We start from the raw sequence: 21,636 nt of genomic DNA, 5'->3' as shown, positions 1-21,636 counted from the left end.
GGTTAATACTTAGATGAGAGACCACCTAGGAAGACCAGGTGCTGTAGGAGTAAAAAAATAAAAACAAACAAACAAATAAATAAATAAATAAATAAAATAAGGGATTGTAAGCTGACAAGGTCCTTGCAATCTGTGAGGTCAACCAAGGGTTACCTTGCCTAAAACAAACAAACAAACAAACAAATAAATAAAATTAAAAATTAACCCTTTATAGTATCACTAGAAATTTGATTAAATCAGAAAAATGCTCTAGTCGGTTCTGAGTTGAATGGAGAACACAGAAACATATTCTATAAGAGGTAATTTTAAGTCTCCTCATGACATTACGAAGCAGAACCAGATCTCTTAAATCAGATTCTTGCCAACTTCCCAGTGACTGTTCCTTTCTCTATAGAAGAAGGGAAAAGCAGGGAAATGAATGGTGGGTTAATCTGGGGGAAATATTAAAGTATATTCCAAATAATTTACATTTTAAGGATCATTTAATATGGACCTACCATGTGCCCAATAAAAGAGACAGGTGAGCAGTTGGAGGATAAAAAATAAAATGGTAATAAAAAGAAAAGAAATATTGATTTAGTCTTTGTTTTCTCCTTCAAGGAATCAAAAAATACAAGTAAAGGTCTTGGTTTATTTTGAAATAAATTTTGTTTGCTAGACTCTTTTTGGTGACCACATGCCTTCTCAGACTGGACCATTTGACTCTTTATATATTTTATACATTTTCACATCTGATGCTCATAACTATATAAACTAGATAATATTGCTCCTGTTTTTTAAGATAAGGAAACAGTATTAGAGAGATAAGATGACTTGCCCCAGGTTATTGAGCCAGTAGTGACAGACTCGAGAATTTATGCTCAGCCTATCTGACACCAAAAGCTATGTTCATTCCACTCTGGCAGCCTTGTAGAATATCATTACCCTTACTACAGCATGCATCATCAGAATCGGGGCTTCTCCGTGGGAGAGCTCAGTCATGGTCAATAGTATACAACCATCCAGAATAGAAGGCCTTTTATAGCCTCTGCCTCTGCCTTTCTCCTACTATCACCTCTCAGCTTCCTGTCATAAAACTACCCAGAGTTTGAGCCCTGATCAGATGCCTTTTTCTTTAGGGAGCCTTCCTCTGCTCACTCTGAAAACTTTCCTTTGTTAATCTTTCCCTCCTTTATACTTTAAAAAATGTCCTTCACAACCCCCCAAATTTATTGAGTTATCAGCATTTACTAATAATCATGAGTTATCACTGTTCTAAGTGATGAAGCTAGAATCAGCAGAAAAATCAGATTCTACCCCCCCACCAAAAAGAAGTATGACCAAACAAACAAAAAACCCCTGCACTCATGGGATTTGCGTTATTTTGGGAGAAGCCAGACAAGTAAATTATACAGGATGTTAAAAGACACTACAGAGAAAAATGAGGCAAGGAAAGAGGACAGGAAGTGAGATAGAGGGGGCTACAGTTTTAAATAAGATTGTCATGAAAAGTCACATTGAGAAGGTGACATTTAAATAAAGATCGAGAGAAGATGAGGGTGTGGGCCAGTGGACTTTTGGGGGAAGAATTTTCCAGGCAGAGGGAATAAGTAAAAAGGCCCTGAGCTGGGATCAACCCCAGAATGTTGGAGGTGAATTTGGATGAGGCAAAGTGAGCAAAAGGGAGAATAGAGTAGTGAATCTATAATAAATTGAATATAACATGTGGCTTTTCAGGCTAACTTTAAAGGTATTTACCCTTCCTCACTGCCCCACTCCTCTTCTCCACCCACGTGACCAAGATTCTGGTGAGTGTTGTTAACATCATTATCCAGTGCAAGTGGAAACACACATAATTATTGGGCTAGATTATTTGCTTTTATTAAAACACACACACACAAATTAGACAAAGACAGACTGGTTAATTAATCAACCACTCTATTTCTTATGTTAGGTACACGGCATAGTGGTTAAATATTTATATAACTTACAAAGTGATCCCCAATAAGTCTAATACTGACTTAACCTGATTACTAACCCGTAATTACTATACATAGTAATTACAATATTGTTGACTATATTCCTTATTCCGTACTTTACATTCCTGTGATTATTTTGTAACTATCAATTTGTACTTCTTAATCCCCTAACCTCTTTCACTCAGCCCCTCAAACCCTATCCCATCTGGCAACCATCAGTTTGTTCTCTGTATCTGTTTCTGTTTTCTTTGTTCATTTATTTTGTTTTTATATTCCACAAATAAGTGAGATCATATGGTATTTCTCTTTCTGTCTTTTCGCACTTAGCGTAATACCTCTAGGTCCATTCATATTGTCGCAAAAGATAAAATTTCATTCTTTTTTTATAGAATACTCAATATCCTGTTGAGTATATGTATCACTTCTTTTTCCAGTCATTTTTTAATGGACACTTAGGTTGATTCATATCTTGGCTATTGTAAATAATGCTGCAATGAGCATAGGGATGCATATATCTTTTTGAATTCATGTTTTACATTTTTTCAGATAAATATCCAGAAATGGAATTGCTGAGTCATAAGGTAGTTCTATTTTTAATTTTTTGAGGCTCCTCCATATTGTTTTCCATAGTGGCTGGACCAATTTGCAATCTCACCAACAGTGCATGAAAGTTTTCTTTTCTCCACATCCTTGCCAACACTTGTTTGTTGATGGTAACAATTCTGACATGTGTGAGGTGATATCTCATTGTGGTTTTGATTTGAATTTACCTAATAATTAGTGATGTTAAGCACCTTTTTTATATGCCCATTTTTAACAGGTTATTTATTGTTTTGCTATTGAGTTGAATGAATTCCTTATATGTTTTGGACATTAATCCTTTACCTGATATATGACTTGCAAATGTTTTCTCTCAGTCCATAGGTTGTATTTACATTTCATTGATTATTTTCTTTGTTGTGAAGTTTTTTTTAGTTTGACATAGTATACTTATTTTTCCTCTTGTTACCTGAGCTTTTGGTGTCATATCTAAAAAGTCATTGCCATGGCCAAAGTCAGGGAGCTTTTGCCCTATGCTTCTTTTCTAGGAGTTTTATAGTTTCAAGTATTATGTTTAAGACTTTAATCTCTTTTGAGGTTTTTTTTCTGTGTGTATGGTGTAAGTAAAGGGTCTGATTTTATCCTTTTGCATGTAAATATTCAGTTTTCCAAGCACAATTTATTGAAGAGACAATCCTTTCCCATCGTGTACTCTCGGCATCCTCGTTGGAAATTAGTTGACCATATGTGCTAGGGTTTATTTCTGACCTCTGTATTTCATTTCATTGGTCTATGTATCTGTTTTTATGCTAGCATCATATGATTTTGATTACTATAGCTTGGTAGTATAGTGAGAAATCAGTATGTGTGATGCCTCCAACAGTATTCTCAGAGCTTCTGGCCTGTGTGTCCTGGAGGTTAGGACGAGGGGGAACAATGCCTGAGTTGGGCAAGAGGCTATGTTAGGAGCCCATGCTTGGTCAGCAAGGCTGAATGGACACAGAAAAGAGAGATATGGCCATCCTGGGGAAAAGGAGCACAACCCCTAAATAGGAGGCCAAGGTGCATATTTTCCCAGACAAAACAGGAGTCCAGAAAAAGGATTCTCACTCAGGAAGAATACTTAGAGAAACAAAGAAGCACTCAAGTTGGAGAGACCTCCAGATAGATGCTCAAGGGCTGCACGAAGGGAAGAATCAGAAAACTGAAGGAGAGATGTGATCTGCACCCAGGCCACATAGATTTGCTAGTGTCCCGTGAGGTTAAGGTGACAATTTTTGTTCTCCCCATCCAAAGGGCACCTAAATTCGATTATAGCCAGACTGACAAAGGTCTTTCTTTACTTACCTCCCTCCCTTTTTTCCTACCTTTTGATCCCCAAAGAGAAGACCAAGTCAATAACTAGGAGTGAAAAAGAGGAAGAAGCCCGGAAATCAAAAAGCTGTGAACTACCTTTCCCTTCCCCTCCCCCCGCAGACATAAAGCACACATCTCACATCCCAGGCTTCCATAGCAGACTTGGGAAGGGAGGAGGGGGAGTAGTTCTGGACTGAATTAAATTTTGTGAGTTTTGACGTTACATTTTTTTCTTTAATTGCCTACAGCACCTGGTATTCCTAGGTGGTCTCTCATCCAACTACTAACCAGGCCCAACCCTGCTTAGCTTCCAAGATCAGATGAGATCGAACACATTCAGGATAGCATGGCCGTAGACTTGACATTACATTTGACAAGACTTTTTAATTATAGACATGGTCTGGCTTTGTGACTGAAAAAAGACCAGACAAGATTTATTATATGAATATTACTCCCAAAAAGCCAAGGAATCTGCCTGAAATTTCTTTTAGAGGCCAAGAAGAAATTATTCAATAGAGCTCATTTGGACAGGGAATGATGCAGTAAAGAAAATGAATTTTTGCTAACCTACCCAGTCTAGTTTTTTTAACTACCTACAAAGGTAAAAGTTATTTGTAAGTTCAGGGTGCCAACACTTGAGTGATTTAGTTAGTCAAAATCAATTATCCAAGACTTTGCATTATTTCTATGTAAAATTGAGCCTGAAAATATAACTTATTTTCTCAAATAGTAATATTTCACCTGGCCTTCTATTCTATTAACATATCATCTATCAGTATAGCTACCTAGTCTCATTGGCAAATGTGTAATTGTATTCCATCAATTCACCTGAAGCACAAAGAGCTCTTAAACCCAAAGCAACATTAACTGGAGAACTACACTTAAAAGAATATAGGCCATCAACAGTATTTAAAAACATTTGAGTTTGTCTCAAGAACCCCCAATGTGAAGATAAGATAGAAATATTGACCTTCCAGCCAGCTTAAAGGAGATATGTCTTAATCTCTGCACAAGACCTTGTTTTCACGTGGGATGCAGATTGTTTGGAGGAACATGTGCTTATTACATGTATTGCTGTGTTACTGGTCTAGGAAAGTTTTCAAGAGTCCCTTGGGGGAAGCAGGACAGAGCTCATCATACATCATGTGATGCATTTGTAGACACTCGGTAATTATGAAATAAACTGAAGACTGCATCGTACAATAGCTACTCCCCAGAAGTACCTCACCCCAAGGAGAGAAAACTGAATAAACAAATACCAAAAATAAACTAGTCATCAGGAAGGCTACCTTTGACTTATGGGTGACAAGTAAGGAAAAAAATGAGAAATTCTTTAACAATCAGTAACATGTGCCCCACGTGAATGTAATAAGAAAGATGCAATGATCAGAATTTCTAGGATTAAAGGGAGAAACTGTAGTTTTGTATGGATTCTGTTATGTATCGCTGGGCAATAAGAATTATACTGTAATATAACCTATAATTTAATTCCTTCTAAGTGAGCCTCTTTCTTGGAGGCTGCATTTCTCAGAAAACATTGATTCAGAGAAGGGAAAGAAGTCACAGCTGTCATGTCAACCTTTTTATAGCAACTATACTAGTATCACATTAGAAGGGATTTATTCAGTGTCTAAAGATAACTTATTGAGCAGTATTCTCTGAGGCAATAGAACTCAGCCTCTAAAGTCTACCTGGGTTTCATTCTGGCTTTTCCACTTTCTGCATGACTTTGTATAAGTTATTTAACTTCTGTGCCTCAGTATCTTCATCTGTAAAATTAAGATAATAATAGTTCTTATACTAGTACTGTTGAGAGGATTAAATAAGGGGATGCATTTACTAGTTTAGAATGGTGCCAGGCACAACAGAGGCACTCAAATATTAACAATTATTGTTAATATTATTGCTTAGTACTATTAATATAATCATGGCAATTGGTAAAACTTTTCAGATAATTACTAGGAAAAAATGAAAGGCCCTTGTACAATAGTCTTTTAAAAACCCTTTATTTATCTCTCAAGTATAGGCAGCAACCCTGGTGAGTCTCCTGTTACAGTACTCTCCATTTCCACATACGCATATTCTAGTTCAGAATATCATCACTTTAAATCCCTTGAAATCCGTATCCTTCGGTCTTGTTGCTCCCTGTTCTTGCTGATACTATCTACCATGCACATGGCTTCTGTTCTACTCACATTAGTTACATACTCAAAAAGTCAGAGTGGCTGTTCAATGACATTCAGATCACAGCCCAAGTCCACAGTCCATTAACTTAAGCTCACCTTCGCCTGGTTCCACCTCACCTAAGCTGCTCCCTCCCCAACAAGCACTGCCAACACTCATCCTACTTGTCTTATGGCCCGCACTCATTTATTTTGTCTTTTCTCAAAACCAATGTCTGAAGATCCCTCTCTCATCTTTCTTCCACTTGGAGCTATATTTCCTTCTAGATCCCTTGTGCAGATTTCTCTGATTCCACTCCCCCCACCCCCAGCACTCACTTATTTTTCTTACTCTTTGGTGCCTGGATATATATGATAAAGGTGGAAGCTATCAGACAACAATGGAGGTGTCCAGACACTTTAAGACAGGCATGGTATGACCAGTGAAAGTATCAGAAACTGTCACAAACAGATCTGTCACAAACACTTCACCAGAGTCTTCTCAGTGCTTTGCAGACTCTCTCTGAGAACTCCTTAATTTTAGAACCCAATATTGAGACCTACAACTGATCTGATCTGCTTCTCCTGTGATTTGTATTCAACTAATCTCATCCAGTGGCATAATTTCCAGTTTAATCCCCGCCCCTTTCCGACATGCTTCCTCATAAATCAGCAGTTTCACTGTATACCCTGGGCAACTGTTTCTTTCAGTCTGTACCTGCAGTGTCTGATTCCCCCACTTGCCAAGGATCAGGTGTGAGAGCTGGCCAATGGTTACTCAAAGTGTCCAGGAATAGAAATATCCAGATTGTGGGAGATTAGTCAGGTTTTTGGAGAGGGCTTGATATAAAAATCAGTGTCATCAGGCCCAAAGGTCATGCGCAGACCTAAAAATAGGAAGGTGGGTAGTGGGTAGTGAAACGGGAGGCTGGGCAAGCGGCAGGCCCTGCTGAATCGTAAACTGTGCAACTGGGGCATCGCTGGTCTTGTCTGTCACTGTATCCCAGTATCTTAAAAATTCTTGATAGGTCGTAGGCACTCGGTCTTTATTTGTCGTTGAATAAATAACCTGTACCTGATTCGTAGCCAGTAGTTAGAAGGCACAGGGCACTCTTTAGGGCAAGAGAAACCCTGAGTTATGCCAGCATTGTGTCACCCTAGACTTGTCAGGTGTGTCTGATTGTTCCATGTGGGCTTGTTTCATCTCGCTACTTAGCTTGTCAGCCTCATGTCTTTTCTGAGGACAGGAAATGCAGCTGGGACTCAGCAAATACCAATTAGTTCAGGCTGAATTGAGCTGGGTTTCCCTGGGTAACTCCTGCAGTTTGTAATGAGTTAAAAGGTTCTCCTCCAGTTAAAGAATATTTTTTTCATTTTAGTCAACAATTAGTTTAAAAAATATCCTTTCATTAAGGAAAAAAGAATACAAATTGGATGTTTGCAGCAAAATATGTAGCTGAATAATTATGACTGAATTGTATAGTTCATTATATCTTAGAATTTGAAATGAAATCATAGCTTTTTTCAGCTGGTTTCTATGACATGTTCTATCTTGTTCATTTCCTTTCTTAAAAGAACATGCAAAGATGAACCCTACCAGCTTCTGAGTTAGCCAGTCACCCTGTGATTTCACAATTTCCCTCCAGCTTGCCAAGACAAAATTTTTATTTTTCAGTTGTAACTCAGTTATTATTATAAGATTTTATTTAAATATAAACAGCCATTGATTTAGCATTTTTTTGACATGAAAAAATTAGACTGAGAATTGTTCCAGACATAATCTATTGTTACTATCTTGACAGAGGTTGAGATGTTGTAAAGGAAGAAATAGCTACTCTTACATCTGAGCCTGATGTAATGCAGGGTTTTTCAGCCTCAGCACTATTGACATTTTGGACCAGATAATTCTTCGTTGTGGAGGCTGCCCTGACCTGTGTTGTACAATGTTTAGCAGGATCCTTGGCGTCTACGTACTAGATGCTAGTAGCACCCTCCCTGCTACTTTCCTATTGCGGCAATCAAAAATGTCCCCAGATACTGCCAAATGTCCCTGAGAGGTGTGGGGGAGGGCAAATTTATGATTTGTTTGCATCAATGCCAACTTCTGAAAGACACTGCTGTCTCTTCGCTGAAATTTCTTTAGTGAGAACAATTGTTCAAAAATAATTCTGAAGTCCAACACGGTGAGACTTATCTTAAGGAGGTCTTTTGATTCTCCAGGAATTTCCCAACTACATCGTCATAGTGTGATCGTAGATCAGGTAGCATTCTTTTTTTTTTTTTTTTTGAATACTGGAGTTGTAATAGGCTGTAGGCTTCTTAAGGGTAACAACTCTCCTTTCCCTTTCCTTGAATTTCTTCACAGTAATAAGAATGGTGTTTAGTCTGATGAATACATGTAATATAAGTCAGCTAACCCCATAGAAAACTCAGCTAGAAGAAATTCATATCTGCTTTTAGTTGGCCGAATGTAAATGTTGTGATGGCATGCTATTTTTTCTCTTTTATTTACTGTTGCAACTCCAGCAGTGTATCTGGTACATAGCAAGTGCTCAATAAATGTGTGATGAATGAATTATGTCATTTCCTTTCTAAAATATAGATTTTAATGGGAGAGGTCCCTGCCCATTTCGTAAAGGACATCATTTAGAATCCTTAGGCTGGAGTTCAAGGCTCTCTTTATTTCACATTTTGTAATCTTCGCTTCTGCTTCTCTGCTATGCAATCCCACCCCTCTGACCCAAGCTTAGTTATTAACATTTTCTCAAATTCCCATGAGCATCCTTGCTAATGCACAACTGCTTACTTTGTTCTATTTGTTTAGAATGTTTTCCAAGCTCTCAAATGAGTCGAATAAATATAGTACACACTTCAAAGCTCAGCTTATTTCAACTCTCTTAGGTAATATCTGACTCCATGAACCCATAGGGACCCTTCTTTGCTCAAAGCCTGAGACTTACTGATCTGTCCCGTTCCTTGAGATGCAGCACCTTTCACTTTACAATTCTGAATTATCATTTTCATGTATGCATGTCGTTTCTCTCAAAATACATTGTAAACTTTTTGAAGGCAGGAACAAATTATCATATTTTAACACCATAGAGTCTATTAAATATCCACATAGTGCCAGAAACATTATTCTCATTAATTCTTTTATTTATTCATTTATTCAACTAAGATTTTTTTTTGCTTTCCTACATTGTACTGGGTATGTGCTTTGAAGAAAAACAAATATGCTCCCTGTCCTCATGAGTAGTTTAGACCGGTTGAAGAAAACATGGTATCCAGTGTGGTGAGAACTAGATTTAGAGTTAGAAGATTTTGGTATGAATACTAACTTGGCCATTTTCTAGTCATGTGATCATTTAGGCTCTCAGCTCCCATCTGGGAATGATAATCCTTGCTCCAACTATCTCTCATAATAAAGAAGATCAAAGTACATTGTATTTTATGTGCAAACATTTTATAAATGACTGGATATGCTGGCTTAAATTTTTCACAAATTCTTTGATACTCTCCCCTTCAAGAGTAGAGCCTAATTCTCCTCCTTCCAAATATGAGCTAGACTTAGTGACTTGCTTATAACAGACAGAATAAAGTAAAAGAAATGATGTAGAGTTTTGGAGACTAGATCATACAAAGGCAGTGTGTCTTTAGTCTTGGTCACCCTATTTCTTGAATTACTTGGTCTGGGGGAAGCCAGCTGCCACGTTGTGGACAGCACCACAGTGAGGCACTGAGGCCTCCTGCCAAAAGGCTTGAGCTTGGGAGCAGGACTCTCAGCCCTGGTCAAGCCTTCAGATGACTGAAGTCCCAGCCAACAGCTTGACTATATCCTCATGAAAGAACCAGAACCATATGACCAGCTGAGCTGCTCTTAGATTTCTGACCCCCTAGAAACCATTGGCACAATATACGTCTTATAAGTAGCTAAGTTTGGGGTAATTTGTTATGCAGTAATGAATAAATAATCCATAGAGTACTATAGAGATTCGAGGTATTATTTTTGAATACGCTAATATTTGTTAAATGAAGAATATAGTAATCTGCTAAGGTTTGTTGCTGAATGAAAAAAAAGAAGCTTAAAAAAAGAAAATTACAAAACTTTAAGAACTAGAAAAAATCAGATGTAAAATTTCTAATGGGAGATTTGTAGGCATTTCTCATTCTGCCAAATGCTTCATTTTCTGAGGTATCAATCTGTGACAGTGACTGCAGGCTATATATCAAAGGCTACAGGTTAAAGAAATTGTTCATCCCTACCAACTGCTTTTGTTTTATTCCATTTTCAGTTCTCATTTTAAGCTAAAATTAATAGTTTTAATTAAATAAGAATGAAACTTTATTTCTCTGCATAGAATGTACATTGTGTATGTGTATTAGAGAAAGCCACCACAGTTCTTTTTTAAATACAAAGGCCATGAACATGGGAATTTACGATTTGTTGCATCAATGCCAACTTCTGAAAGACTCTGCTATTGCTTTGCCATACAAGCACTCACCCAGCCTGACCTCCGCTATTAATAATGCCACTGAGAGGCTAAATTCATAGTCCTCACCAGTCAACTTGGTCTAAATTAATTTGAACCAGAGCAAATTTAAATTTAAAACTATCTACTCACCTCTGGTCCACAGGATCCTCATTTACAACCAATTTCTTAAACATCTCACTGAGAACACAGCTATGGGGGAGAATAGTCAATTTATTAACCTATTTAATAATAAATATAAAATTGAACTCACTGAATATTTGTTTACTCTGATTTTGTCACAGCTTGAAATGAGGGGCTTCGGAAGCTGTGCTAACTCCTAACTCGTAGAAACCATGAGAATAGTTCTTACTATGTTTATCTAAAATGTCATAGATTAGAAAAGGCCATGGATCATACAAATTTTCTGAATTTTTTTTCTTTATCAATCTGCTTTGTTAAAGGATTAATAGCTCATGGAAATTAAAACAGTGTGAAAACATTCTTACTTGTAGGAGGTATGCTGTTGGCTGAAGAAGGTTGAATGTCAAGGGTAGATTCTGTAAAATTTAATGCAGGATTTGTTGGAGGGGCCACTGAGCCTGAAAGGAAGAAATATTTATAATGAACAAAAATATTGTAATAAAAAGATAAAGTGTTGACTTAGTCCCCCTAAAAAACTTAGTTTATTCATCTAACAAATCATTACCGAGGGCTTTTTATAGGCAAGGTATTGGGATATTATGGTGCATGGCAAACATGAGCCATCTTTAAAGAGCATACAGCCTGATTAATAGGTAGGTAGCCAAGCACTGTGTTGAGTGCTGTTACAGTGTAAGTGCAGGGTGCCACGAGAATGCAAAAGAAGGGTACCAACCAAGATTAGGAGGTCAGAGAAGACTTCCTGGAGAAAGTGACATTTAACCAAGACCTGATAAAACAATAGTAGCAGCTAATATTTTGAAGCATTTGAAAAGTAACCCTACAGTTTACAAATCATAAATCCATTTGAAAAGTATTCGTACAGTTTACAAATTCATAATACCATAATTTTTTTTATCAGCAAGAGTAGAAACAATGATACAACTATCAAATTGGTTGTAACACCAATGAACCTAAGATTGATGGTATTATACTCTTTCTAAAGTGTTTATTTTTGTCATAAAATTTTTGTTTGGCTACATTTGAACTCTCTGTGTGGGGAATACATTGTTTTACTTATCATATTATATATTCGTTTCAATTCCTTAAAGCCTCCATTATTTTACTGTAAAATATTCCTACTAGAAATATAAAACAATTTACAAATGCCGGAAGGATCTACTGACTTTAAGAACATGTGTATTAAATATGATTAAGTAATTTTGAGACTAGAGGACTTTGTGATTTTCTAGATAGAATGGTATTGGGTATTGTGTCACATACCAGATGTCAATTATTTGGATATTTAATTACAAATTATACTATTGGTTCTACTCTGTAATTTACTTTAAGATAAAAGTATGTATTATTTCTGTCACTTGATATCACATAGTATATTGGAAAGAATTTCTTCTTGTAATCTGGATGCATCTATGTTTTATTCTCATTGTTGATAGTGTTGTTATTGCCATTGGCTGTAGGTGGCACTAACAGCTGGCTCTGACTTGCTGTCATATAAATGATTCTTTGTTATTAATCTCTGGGGAGGTGTAGGATGAGAGTAGTTATATGGAGAATAAATGAATATGTCAGCAAAATGACCAGCTTCTTCTCCCGTGCCATCCCAAATAACTTTGAACTCTTTAGCGATTATGATTTGGCCTGCTATTATATCCCTTAACTTCACTTTCTAATTCTGCCTATTATCTTATACATCTTTCTCAAATCATATCCCCTATCTAACAAGAGATAGTTCAGCACAGTTTCTCAAACACAATATGCTCTCCATGACTTCTTGGTCTTCGAGTATGCTGTTTCGAACTCTTTCCCATCCCAAACCTCCTGTAATTGACCTCCTCAAACATAAAGACTAGGGATCATTGTGGTGTGCTTATAGACCTCAGTGTTTACCCTAGCAAAGGCCTCATTATTCATCAAGTATGCTCTTCAAGAGAAGTAATTGTTTTGCTCCTCAGTTTGTACTTTTGTATTTTATGCAAGCGGATGAACAAATGCCTACAAATTCCTTCTTAATATTGAAAGAAAGAAGATCAGCTTTAAGTACATAGCTAACTAATGGTGCATAAGAAACATCATCTTCCAAATTAATACCCTTAATGAGTTGGAGCATGGACCTGAAAAAATAATACTTAGGTGTTTTTCTTTGTAGATTTATTAGAACAGAGGTTGGCAAACTATGGCCCGCAAGTCAAATCCCATTCATCATCGATGCTTGTAAATAAAGTTTTATTGGAACAAAGCCACGCCCATTTGTTTACATATTGTCTATGCTTGATTTTGTACTATCATGGCAGGGCTGAGTATTTGATATAGGAACCATATGGTCCACAAACATAAAATATTTACTACCTGGCAAATAAAAACAGAAAAATATGCCAACTCTTGGAACAGAATATGTTGATAGGTTATGTTCAATCCTGGATTTCCACAATGGAAAGCATTTATTTTTCAATTATTGAATATTTTTATCTTCAGATGTTATTTTGCTATATTTCATCACCAAATATCTTTGTAACAAGAGGGATTCTTGAGTCAGGCAGCCTCAAAGTGCAATAGAAAGTTATTACTCTGAGATTTGCATTTTGAGATGAACTCTTTGCTTTCTGACAAAAGTAATACATAGCTTTCAAGATGAAACCTGAAGCCAAAAATATCTTTTTAGTTTCAGACTGGCCTGCAAAATAGAAACTCTGCCTTGGTCAAAACAAAACTCAGGGAGTGTAAGAAGGAGAGGGTAAAACCTAATAGGAAAAAATCGTTTCCCAAGACTCAAAAGCAGTACTAGCAGAAACACGTCATCCAGTTTTCAGACAACTTCATTTACCATAATGTTGTCAGGGGCTGAGCTGCTGGTCGAAAGCACTTGCATTCATTCCTGAGTGTGTCCACTCTGCAGTGGTCCTGGCAGGGTCCTCAGGAGCACTTTCATGAGGAGCAAGGACCATGTGTCTCTCCCATGGGGCAGCTGGGTTAATTCTAGGGCTTCCTCAGAGCTTGAACCAGCCTGTAGCTGATCCACCTAGAAATGAAGCAAACCCCAGGGCTTGCTAGGTTCTTGCTTCTCAAATTATGGTCCGTGGCTTCTCTTAGGAGCTTATTAGAAATGCAGAATCTCAGGCACTCTTTAGCACTCCCATCCTGATTTACTGAATCAAAATCTGCATTTTAACAAAATCCTTGGCTGATGAATATGCATATTGAAATTCTTTATTGATACTCTCAGGATCCCCAGGATTAGTCATGGGTATGAAGAAAATCATGAAACAGGATTTGTGTGGCATATCCCTCTTCAATATTCAGTGTTCCTCTCATCCCATTATTGAGTTATTCCTTTGTAATCCTCAGTCTACACCCCAAAAGACACATACACGCACTCACTTGCACAACTTAACTCTCTTTCTATCCCAAAGGTCTTGATCTTAACTGTTATGGTTGGAAAGCCATTTAATAAACAAATCTCTGTCAAGGCTGAAGACAGCCAGGATATTCCCCACCAGAGCGGGTATTTGTACTCAATGTTTGGATTAAAACAAAACAAAACATTCCCTTCACCTCAAAACACAAAGAAAGAAAGAAACAAATAAATGCTTGTATATATCAAAAAAAAATTGACTCTGTATTACTGTAATTTCAGACATTCTGATAAGCTGGGCTAGCAGGATAGGATATTTTTGGAAAGAGCTTTCTTTTCTTAAAATTTACTGTTGAATCACAGGAATCTGTAGATTTTGGTACTCAAATAACTGCTCGATAAGCCACTGATCACCCTTACACTGATCCTTTTTCCTTTCTGAGTTTTCTAGAATAAGAATTACTAAGTACTTAGACTTCCTGGGAAACTGGGGGTTGGTGGGACAGGGAGCACATCAGAGGGCTGTTACTTTGCAGCCTTTTAACATTATTACTCTTCTTTGAGAACAAAAAGGAGCAAAAAATTCTCTCCTTCTCTCACTGAAACTGCTTTTTGCTGTGTAATATTCTCAGAATTTCTCTGCTTTAGCACTTGACAAATTTTTCCTCTGTACTTTTGTCTTAATATCTGTCAAAAATAATAGCTTGATAAGGCAATGACTCTTAGATAAGTCATCAGAAGTTTACTCCAGAGTTCATACAGCATCCCACAGTACTACCACAGGCAGAGAAAGCATGTTTGGAAGTAAATGCCTATGAACTACAACAAATAGGGATACATGATACAAAGACATATGTCAGAATGTGACCAGAGTATAAGCTATAATTTTAGGACACTGGACTCTTCAAGATTTATTGTCTTTAATATTTCATCATAAAGGATAAAGACTCATTTGAAAATTTAAAAATAACCATCTGCTCAGAGCCTAAAATTATACTAGATCCAGGACTATCTTATTATTGGAATTATGGTATGCTTTGAGTATCAGAATCAGTGCTCTTCCATATTACCCTAAGAAAATTTATTATTTTCTGACCTTAAAACTAAGCACAGTTCAAGAGAAAGAGAAGAAAAGCCATAGATCAAGAGAGTAATATTTAAAAATCACACATAAAGTATTATTATCTGATAAAGTAGTATTATCCAAAACACAAAGAACTCAAAATTCAACAGTAAGAAAACAAACTATCTGATTTAAAAATAGGCCAAAGACTTTAACAAATACTTCACCAAAGAACATATACACATGTCAAATAAGCATATGAAAAGATGCTCCACATCATATGTCATCAGAGAAATACAAATTAAAACAATGATAAAATACCATTACACAACTATTAGAATGGCTGAAATCCAGAATATTGACAATATAAAATGTTGGCAAGGATGTGGAGGAACAGAACTCTCATTCATTGTTGGTGGGAATGCAAAATGGTACAGCCATTTTGAAAGACAGTTAAGTGATTTCTTAGAAAACTAAACATACTCTTACAGTACAAAACAGCAACTGTGCTCCTTGGCATGTACTAAAGCAGTTGAAAACTCATGCCAACACAAAGACCTGCACATGATTGTTTACAGTTGCCAAAACTTGAGAGCAACCAAGATGTCCTTCAGTAAGTGAATGAATACATAAACTGTGGTATATGCATACAATGGAATATTATTCAGCACTAAAATAAAGAACTATCAACCCATGAAAAGGCATGGAGGAACCCTAAGTGTATATTACCAAGTGAAAGAGACCAATCTGTAATGTTACCTACTGTATGATTCTGACATAACGCTGCAAAAAGACAAAATATAGAGAGAGTAAGAAGCTCAGAGCTTGCCAGGGGTTGAGTGAAGCGAGAAAAAGACGAATAGGTGGAGCACAGAGAGTTTTAGGGCAGAAAAATAATCTGATACTATGATACTATGGGTACATGTCATTATACATTTGTCCAAACTCATCAAATGTACCATGCTAAGAATGAATCCTAAGGTAAACTATAGACTTTGGGTGATTATGATGTGTCAATGTAGTTTCATCCTTGCTAAAAATGTACCTTTCTAGTGAGTGATGTTGATAATGGGAGTGAATATGCACATGTGAGGGGAGAGTACGTGGAAAATCTCTGTTCCTTTTAATTTTGCTGTTAACTTAAAACTGCTCTTAAAAATTGTCTTTAAACAAACAAACAGAAAAGCCTAGTTTTGTCTATGGCCATGCCACCCTGAACAAGCCCGATCCTCTCTGATCTCGGAAGCTAAGCAGGTCAGGCCTGGTTAGTACTTGGGTGGGAGACCACCTAAGACCAAGTGCTAGGAGTTAAAAAAAAAAAAAAGAGATTGTAAGCTGACAAGGTCCTTGCAATCTGCGAGGTCAACCAAGGGTTGCCTCGCCTAACAAACAAACAAACAAATAAATAAATGAATAAAATGAAAAGAAAAAGCCTAGTTTTAACATCAGAAAATATTGTTTTTTTAAATATAGTTCTGCCCATGGTGGGCATAGGGTTCTCCTTAGGAATCTGAGCTTGTCTGGTCTTTAGTGCATGTCCTTGATTCTGCTAAAGCTATTGGAAATCTATATGAGAACCAGTCACCTTTACACTGTTCCGAGACTGCAGCTCTAACTATGTCTAGCCTTCTAGAAAGGAGATGTATTTATTTTTTAAAGAATTAGGCAAAATTGAGTATAGACATTGTATTGTAAAACCATGACATTTTCTAAATGACTAACTCTAAGTTCGCAGGACAATGCAGAGTTACAGGGATGGTGCCATTGTCCTAGTATCAGATTGGCACTGGCTTCTAAATAGTGGAGAATAGATTTGCAGTGAGCCATACACCTTTTTACATACAAGGATCCTAGGAACCAATCACCTGCATTTGTGACAGAGCTGGGAAGGACCCAAGATGCAGACTGTGGCTTTAAAACAAAACTTTCCCTCATAAATTATTCTGGTTTTTATGAGTATGTTATAGACTATAATATTTCTGAAAATAAGAAGGTGGTAAAAGATGTTAATAGTCCTGCAGAGTTTAATGATGACTTGCAAATCTGTTAAAGTTTTATAGATTTTACTTTACTGTTATATATGCATATTTGACAGTTGTCATTACAAGCTTCTTTTTTTTTTTTTTTAATAGGCCATCTGTTGTCACTGTATTTGTTGAAATATTTGTTCACATCTTTTATATGGTAAAATCTACATTATTTAATCTGGTTCAAAGTAGTTAACATTCTGGTTAACCAAATGTTAGAATAAGTAGAATGATCCTACATATTGATTTTCAAGTCATAAACATCTTCTATGTGCCAGATTCTGTGCTTCAAACTAGGATGCTAAAATCATTATGATACAGCCCCTGTCCTCAAGGTATTTATGTCTCATATATTATCTATTTCTAAGTACATATGCTATATATAATTGAATGTTTTTAGTGATTCAGAAAGAATTTGAGGATTTTTAAAATCTCTCTTGATCATCAATATATTAGTGTTAATTTTCATTACATGGTAGATTAATAAAAATGCTAGTTAATTAAGAGTTATTAATAGAATTTGAACAAAAAATTTGCTGTATTCACCAGAAATTCTTGAAAACAGGAATTGTTAAGTTTTATATGAAGAAATTCTTTTCAGTAGAGTCCCATTTATCAAAAGATGTTTTCTACTTTGAAATTTAATAATTTTGAGTTTTGTGAATGAGTTTCTGAGATTAAAATATCATGGATATCATGAATATTCTATTTCTTCCAATTAGAAATGTCCTGAACTTATGGCAGACTCGACCATGCCTTGCTGACCTTATTAAATAGACAACTCACCCAAGGAAAAAGTGATCTTTTTGGATGAGATATTCCACACTTTATTTCCGGGGACTGGAGACAGAGCCATACACCAGATGGTCAGGTTGTTTGATTGGGCTGGTTTATTGCCATACACCCTTGTCAAAACAGACTTCAGTTCCAAAAATCCACCTTTGTTTTTTCTCTCTTCAGTAGTAGTGTAGATTTCTACAAGACAGATAAGAAGAAAATTTGTCATCAACATTTTGTGAATCATACAGTGATGCCATGGCTGGAGACGGTTCAGTTTATGGTAATGTAGCCTAAAGTGGTCAAACCACAGCTTCCATGTAGTAGGGTTTGTTCCAGCAGGTCTGGAATTAACCAGAACTGTTTTGCTCAAGCTTCTGCATGGCATTGATCCATGGTCAAGGTGTGAAATTTGTGTTGCTTTGTTTGTGACCATGGATCCAGGGAGGTTGGAGGCAGGCTGTCATTGTTTTTTGATAATTGTGAGATTGATGAATTGTATCTGGCTGGGTGAGAACCTGGGAGGGCTCTGCTATTGAGTCTGGGCACACAGCAGGAACATGACTAAGTGACTAGTAAAATATAAAACAACCTCAGCAGAGACTCCATTTTGGACTCCATGTTTCTGAGATGTTTTGTGCCATATTGGTGGTTCCCTTTCCACAGGTCACCCTAAAGAGGAGTCCATGCCCAACTTCTCTGGATCTCTTTCTGTAAATATACATGTGATACATATACTTACTTTAACAGAGTTGCTGCAGTGTATCCTTTTCCTGAATAAGCTGTAGATTTATGACCATTGCCATTTTGGGTCCTGTGAGTCTTCTTTAGAAAGAGAACCCTGTTTAAGTGCTACTGTTAGTCCAACCTTCAAATCGCATACATGGCCATAACTTTCTCGACTCTCACAGCTGTTTTACATGAAATGTTCTACACTTGTTATTACTTGCCAGAGTCATAACTAAATGCAGTTGTATGCTGGTAGAATTCTGAACGCATTGTCTGGCCTTATGGTTGGGAGGGTAATTAGGCACTTTAAATTAGGGCTTAATAGGACATATTGATAATGACTTTTAACAGAAATTTTCAGGATTTCAATCCTGTCATTATTGTGGGTGAACTGTTTTCAAAGTGAAAATAACAAAATCAATAGTAGTCTCGAAGTGAATCAAGTGCGTCAATATAATCATTTGGCAACGCATACTTTTAACTTTATCAATTAAAAGGGGGGAGGGGGAGATAAAAGGAGTCAAATATTTAGTGGTGGAAGGAAATTTAACTTTGGCTGGTAAACACACAATGCAATATACATATGAAATATTATTGAATTCTATCTTTGAAACTTATTTGATTTTATTAACCAATATCACCTCAATAATTTTAATAAAAAATAATTAAAAAGAAAAAAGAAAAAAATAATAATGTAGCAAGAATTCTGTGACTGAATTATTGTTGAGAATATATTGTGCTTTGAGGATAAAAGGACTCAGGAGAAAGAAGAAGGGCTGTTGTCTCAGGCAGGGGATGCCTGAGATTGTTTTAGCAGAGACTGTCATGTTTATCATCTATGAAAAATATGGCTTTGTCATTCTCACCTGAGCTTGTCTTAATGTGTGTTCCTGTTTCAGGAACTTTTAATCCTCCTGGTGAGCATGTTCCTTGTCATGAAGCCAAGTTCTTTATGTATAATTTCTATAATCTACCCCTACCACCAATCCACCCAGGTCCTTACAAGAAAATGCAGAATCATTTGTTTATTAACTTAAAGCATTGGTACTAAGTTAATTGAACTAAATAAAATTATTAATAAATGTATGTTGAGTTAAACTTTTTTGTCCTCGTATAAGAGATCTGCTTTTTCTAACAATTAAATAAACCTTAATGTTTATATGTGAGTTGATGAAGTCAACTGTATTTCTTACATTCTAGGAAAGGTTATCCCTCATCCCATTAAAGCCATCAGATGAGCTATCTGAAAGTGGCATCTGGTAGGCCAGATGATGTTTTTCTTGGAATGAGAATTGTTCTTAATTGCCAAGATCAACTTGGGCAATGGCAATTTCTTTTGTTCTTTGCTTTCTCTCTTCGTTTGCCAAATCCACTTCCACTGAGTTTCCTTACCTTCTCTTTCGCCTTGAGGAAAGCTTCTGTCTATAAACCATGTGAGATTTGCTGTGGGATATACATTCCTCAGTGAGCAGGTAAATATTCTCTGGGGGAAAACAGGACACAGAACAGATTATTTGAAAATTCAGAAGAAACTGGTGCTTCTTACACCTCCAGCAACCCTCACAAGAGGTAAACTAGCAGGAAACAATTTTCTCCACTTTTAACAAGGCAGTGTTTATCTTTAAGAGGTTTTGTGAAATGTGAACTATAAATGGAATTTCGCTTATAAAGATGTTATACATTAATGGCTAGAATCCTAGGTCAACTTAAGAAAATCTAGGACAATATTAATGTTGCAAATCTGATTTCTGGGTTCTGAAAAAGGAAAATTACAACTCTACATATGCAGAATAAAATAGTGCTAACTGGAAACCAAAGGATAAAAGGAAGAAACTATAGCAAGCAGAGCCCAGAGAATAATATTGTTAGTCTAAAAGCTAAATGAGAACTGTACTTTGGTTGTTTCTATTCCTCAAATAATGTAACGTACTATTTGTAGCAACAACCACAGACACCATTAAAATAAATATTTCACTTTTGACTTGTAAAGAGTTTTCCTAATTCATTTTTAAATTTTATCATCTTAATAATCCTATAGGGTAGGTAGGACACACATTATTGGCTTTTGACATATGAGGAAACCAAAGCACAGAATCACAGAATGGTTAAAGGGAGTGGAATATAGTTGATGATATGATTGGGAACAATGTTACCTCAATCCCAATCTAATATATTTCCTGGTAAAACACATTGTGTTGGAATAAAAAAGAAACAGAACAGGTAGATTATGTTACAAAACCAGAAAGTTTAGCAGTAGGGTTAGTTATGGTTTATTTCCAACACTGTTTGTTCTTTGTAAGATGGTGGTTTCTTCAAAAGCCTGGTGAAAACATCCAATAAGACTTATTGGATCCTCATTATTTTATCTGAGATACTGCAAAATTATCATCCCATTTATAGTTACTTATTTTCTCATCAAGAGATGTATGTATTTCATATATGACCAACCCTAGTTCTTAGTTCTCAAGTATTTTTCATAATTTATAAATATATTAGTTAACTAATAAAGAACAATTAACTGTATCTGATGCTTGGTGTGCCAATTTCCCCACAGACTAGTTACTCCCAAAGCACCTGTACCTATAGAGCTGAGAAACCAAACTGAAGCATATTAAGTTAAATTTCTCTGGTGAGATCCTACTGAGGTGCAGCCTAACATCCTTCAGTATATCTCTACAAAAGTCTCAAGGAAATAATGAGACTTTCAGAGGAAACCATATGTCATATAGAAGATGGTAGGTGGTAAGCACTGCAGCTCCCCGTTTTTTCACTCATTCAACACTTGACAGAGGGGATAAATGCATGAGGCAGGAACGCAGGCCCATGTAATTATGCCACTTTCTGTCCTAGAAAATCAAAAGCAAAAACAGGTCCCCTAAACTATATTCTTATTAAGTATAGGAAAAGGAATTCAGTTCATTTAATGTAATAAAATGCCAATGATTCACGTTTATCTCTAAGTAGTCCCTAAAGGGATGTAAGAGTTATATAACATGAAATGCTAAAAAAGGTATTGTCAATACTTTAAATCGCTCTTATGA

At 36.3% G+C, this 21,636-nt stretch overlaps 1 protein-coding gene and 1 pseudogene across 1 annotated transcript in view; both read right to left on the bottom strand.

Annotated features, from left to right (window-relative positions):
- CD96 (CD96 molecule) overlaps positions 1-21,636 on the bottom strand; it is a 91,059-nt gene that overhangs the window by 33,915 nt on the left and 35,508 nt on the right. Inside the window, exons 6-8 of the mRNA XM_039856828.1 lie at positions 19,988-20,078; positions 17,876-18,064; positions 10,995-11,087 (exon numbers count right to left, since the gene is read on the bottom strand). Of these exons, the coding sequence (XP_039712762.1) occupies positions 10,995-11,087; positions 17,876-18,064; positions 19,988-20,078 (373 nt within the window). The remainder of the gene's footprint in view (positions 1-10,994; positions 11,088-17,875; positions 18,065-19,987; positions 20,079-21,636) is intronic.
- LOC120598236 (uncharacterized) lies at positions 4,094-4,212 on the bottom strand (annotated as a pseudogene).

Source organism: Pteropus medius, unplaced genomic scaffold (genome assembly GCF_902729225.1).
Source record: "Pteropus medius unplaced genomic scaffold, Ma_sr-lr_union100, whole genome shotgun sequence".
NCBI lineage: Eukaryota > Metazoa > Chordata > Mammalia > Chiroptera > Pteropodidae > Pteropus > Pteropus medius.
This window is presented reverse-complemented; position numbering and strand designations above follow the sequence as displayed.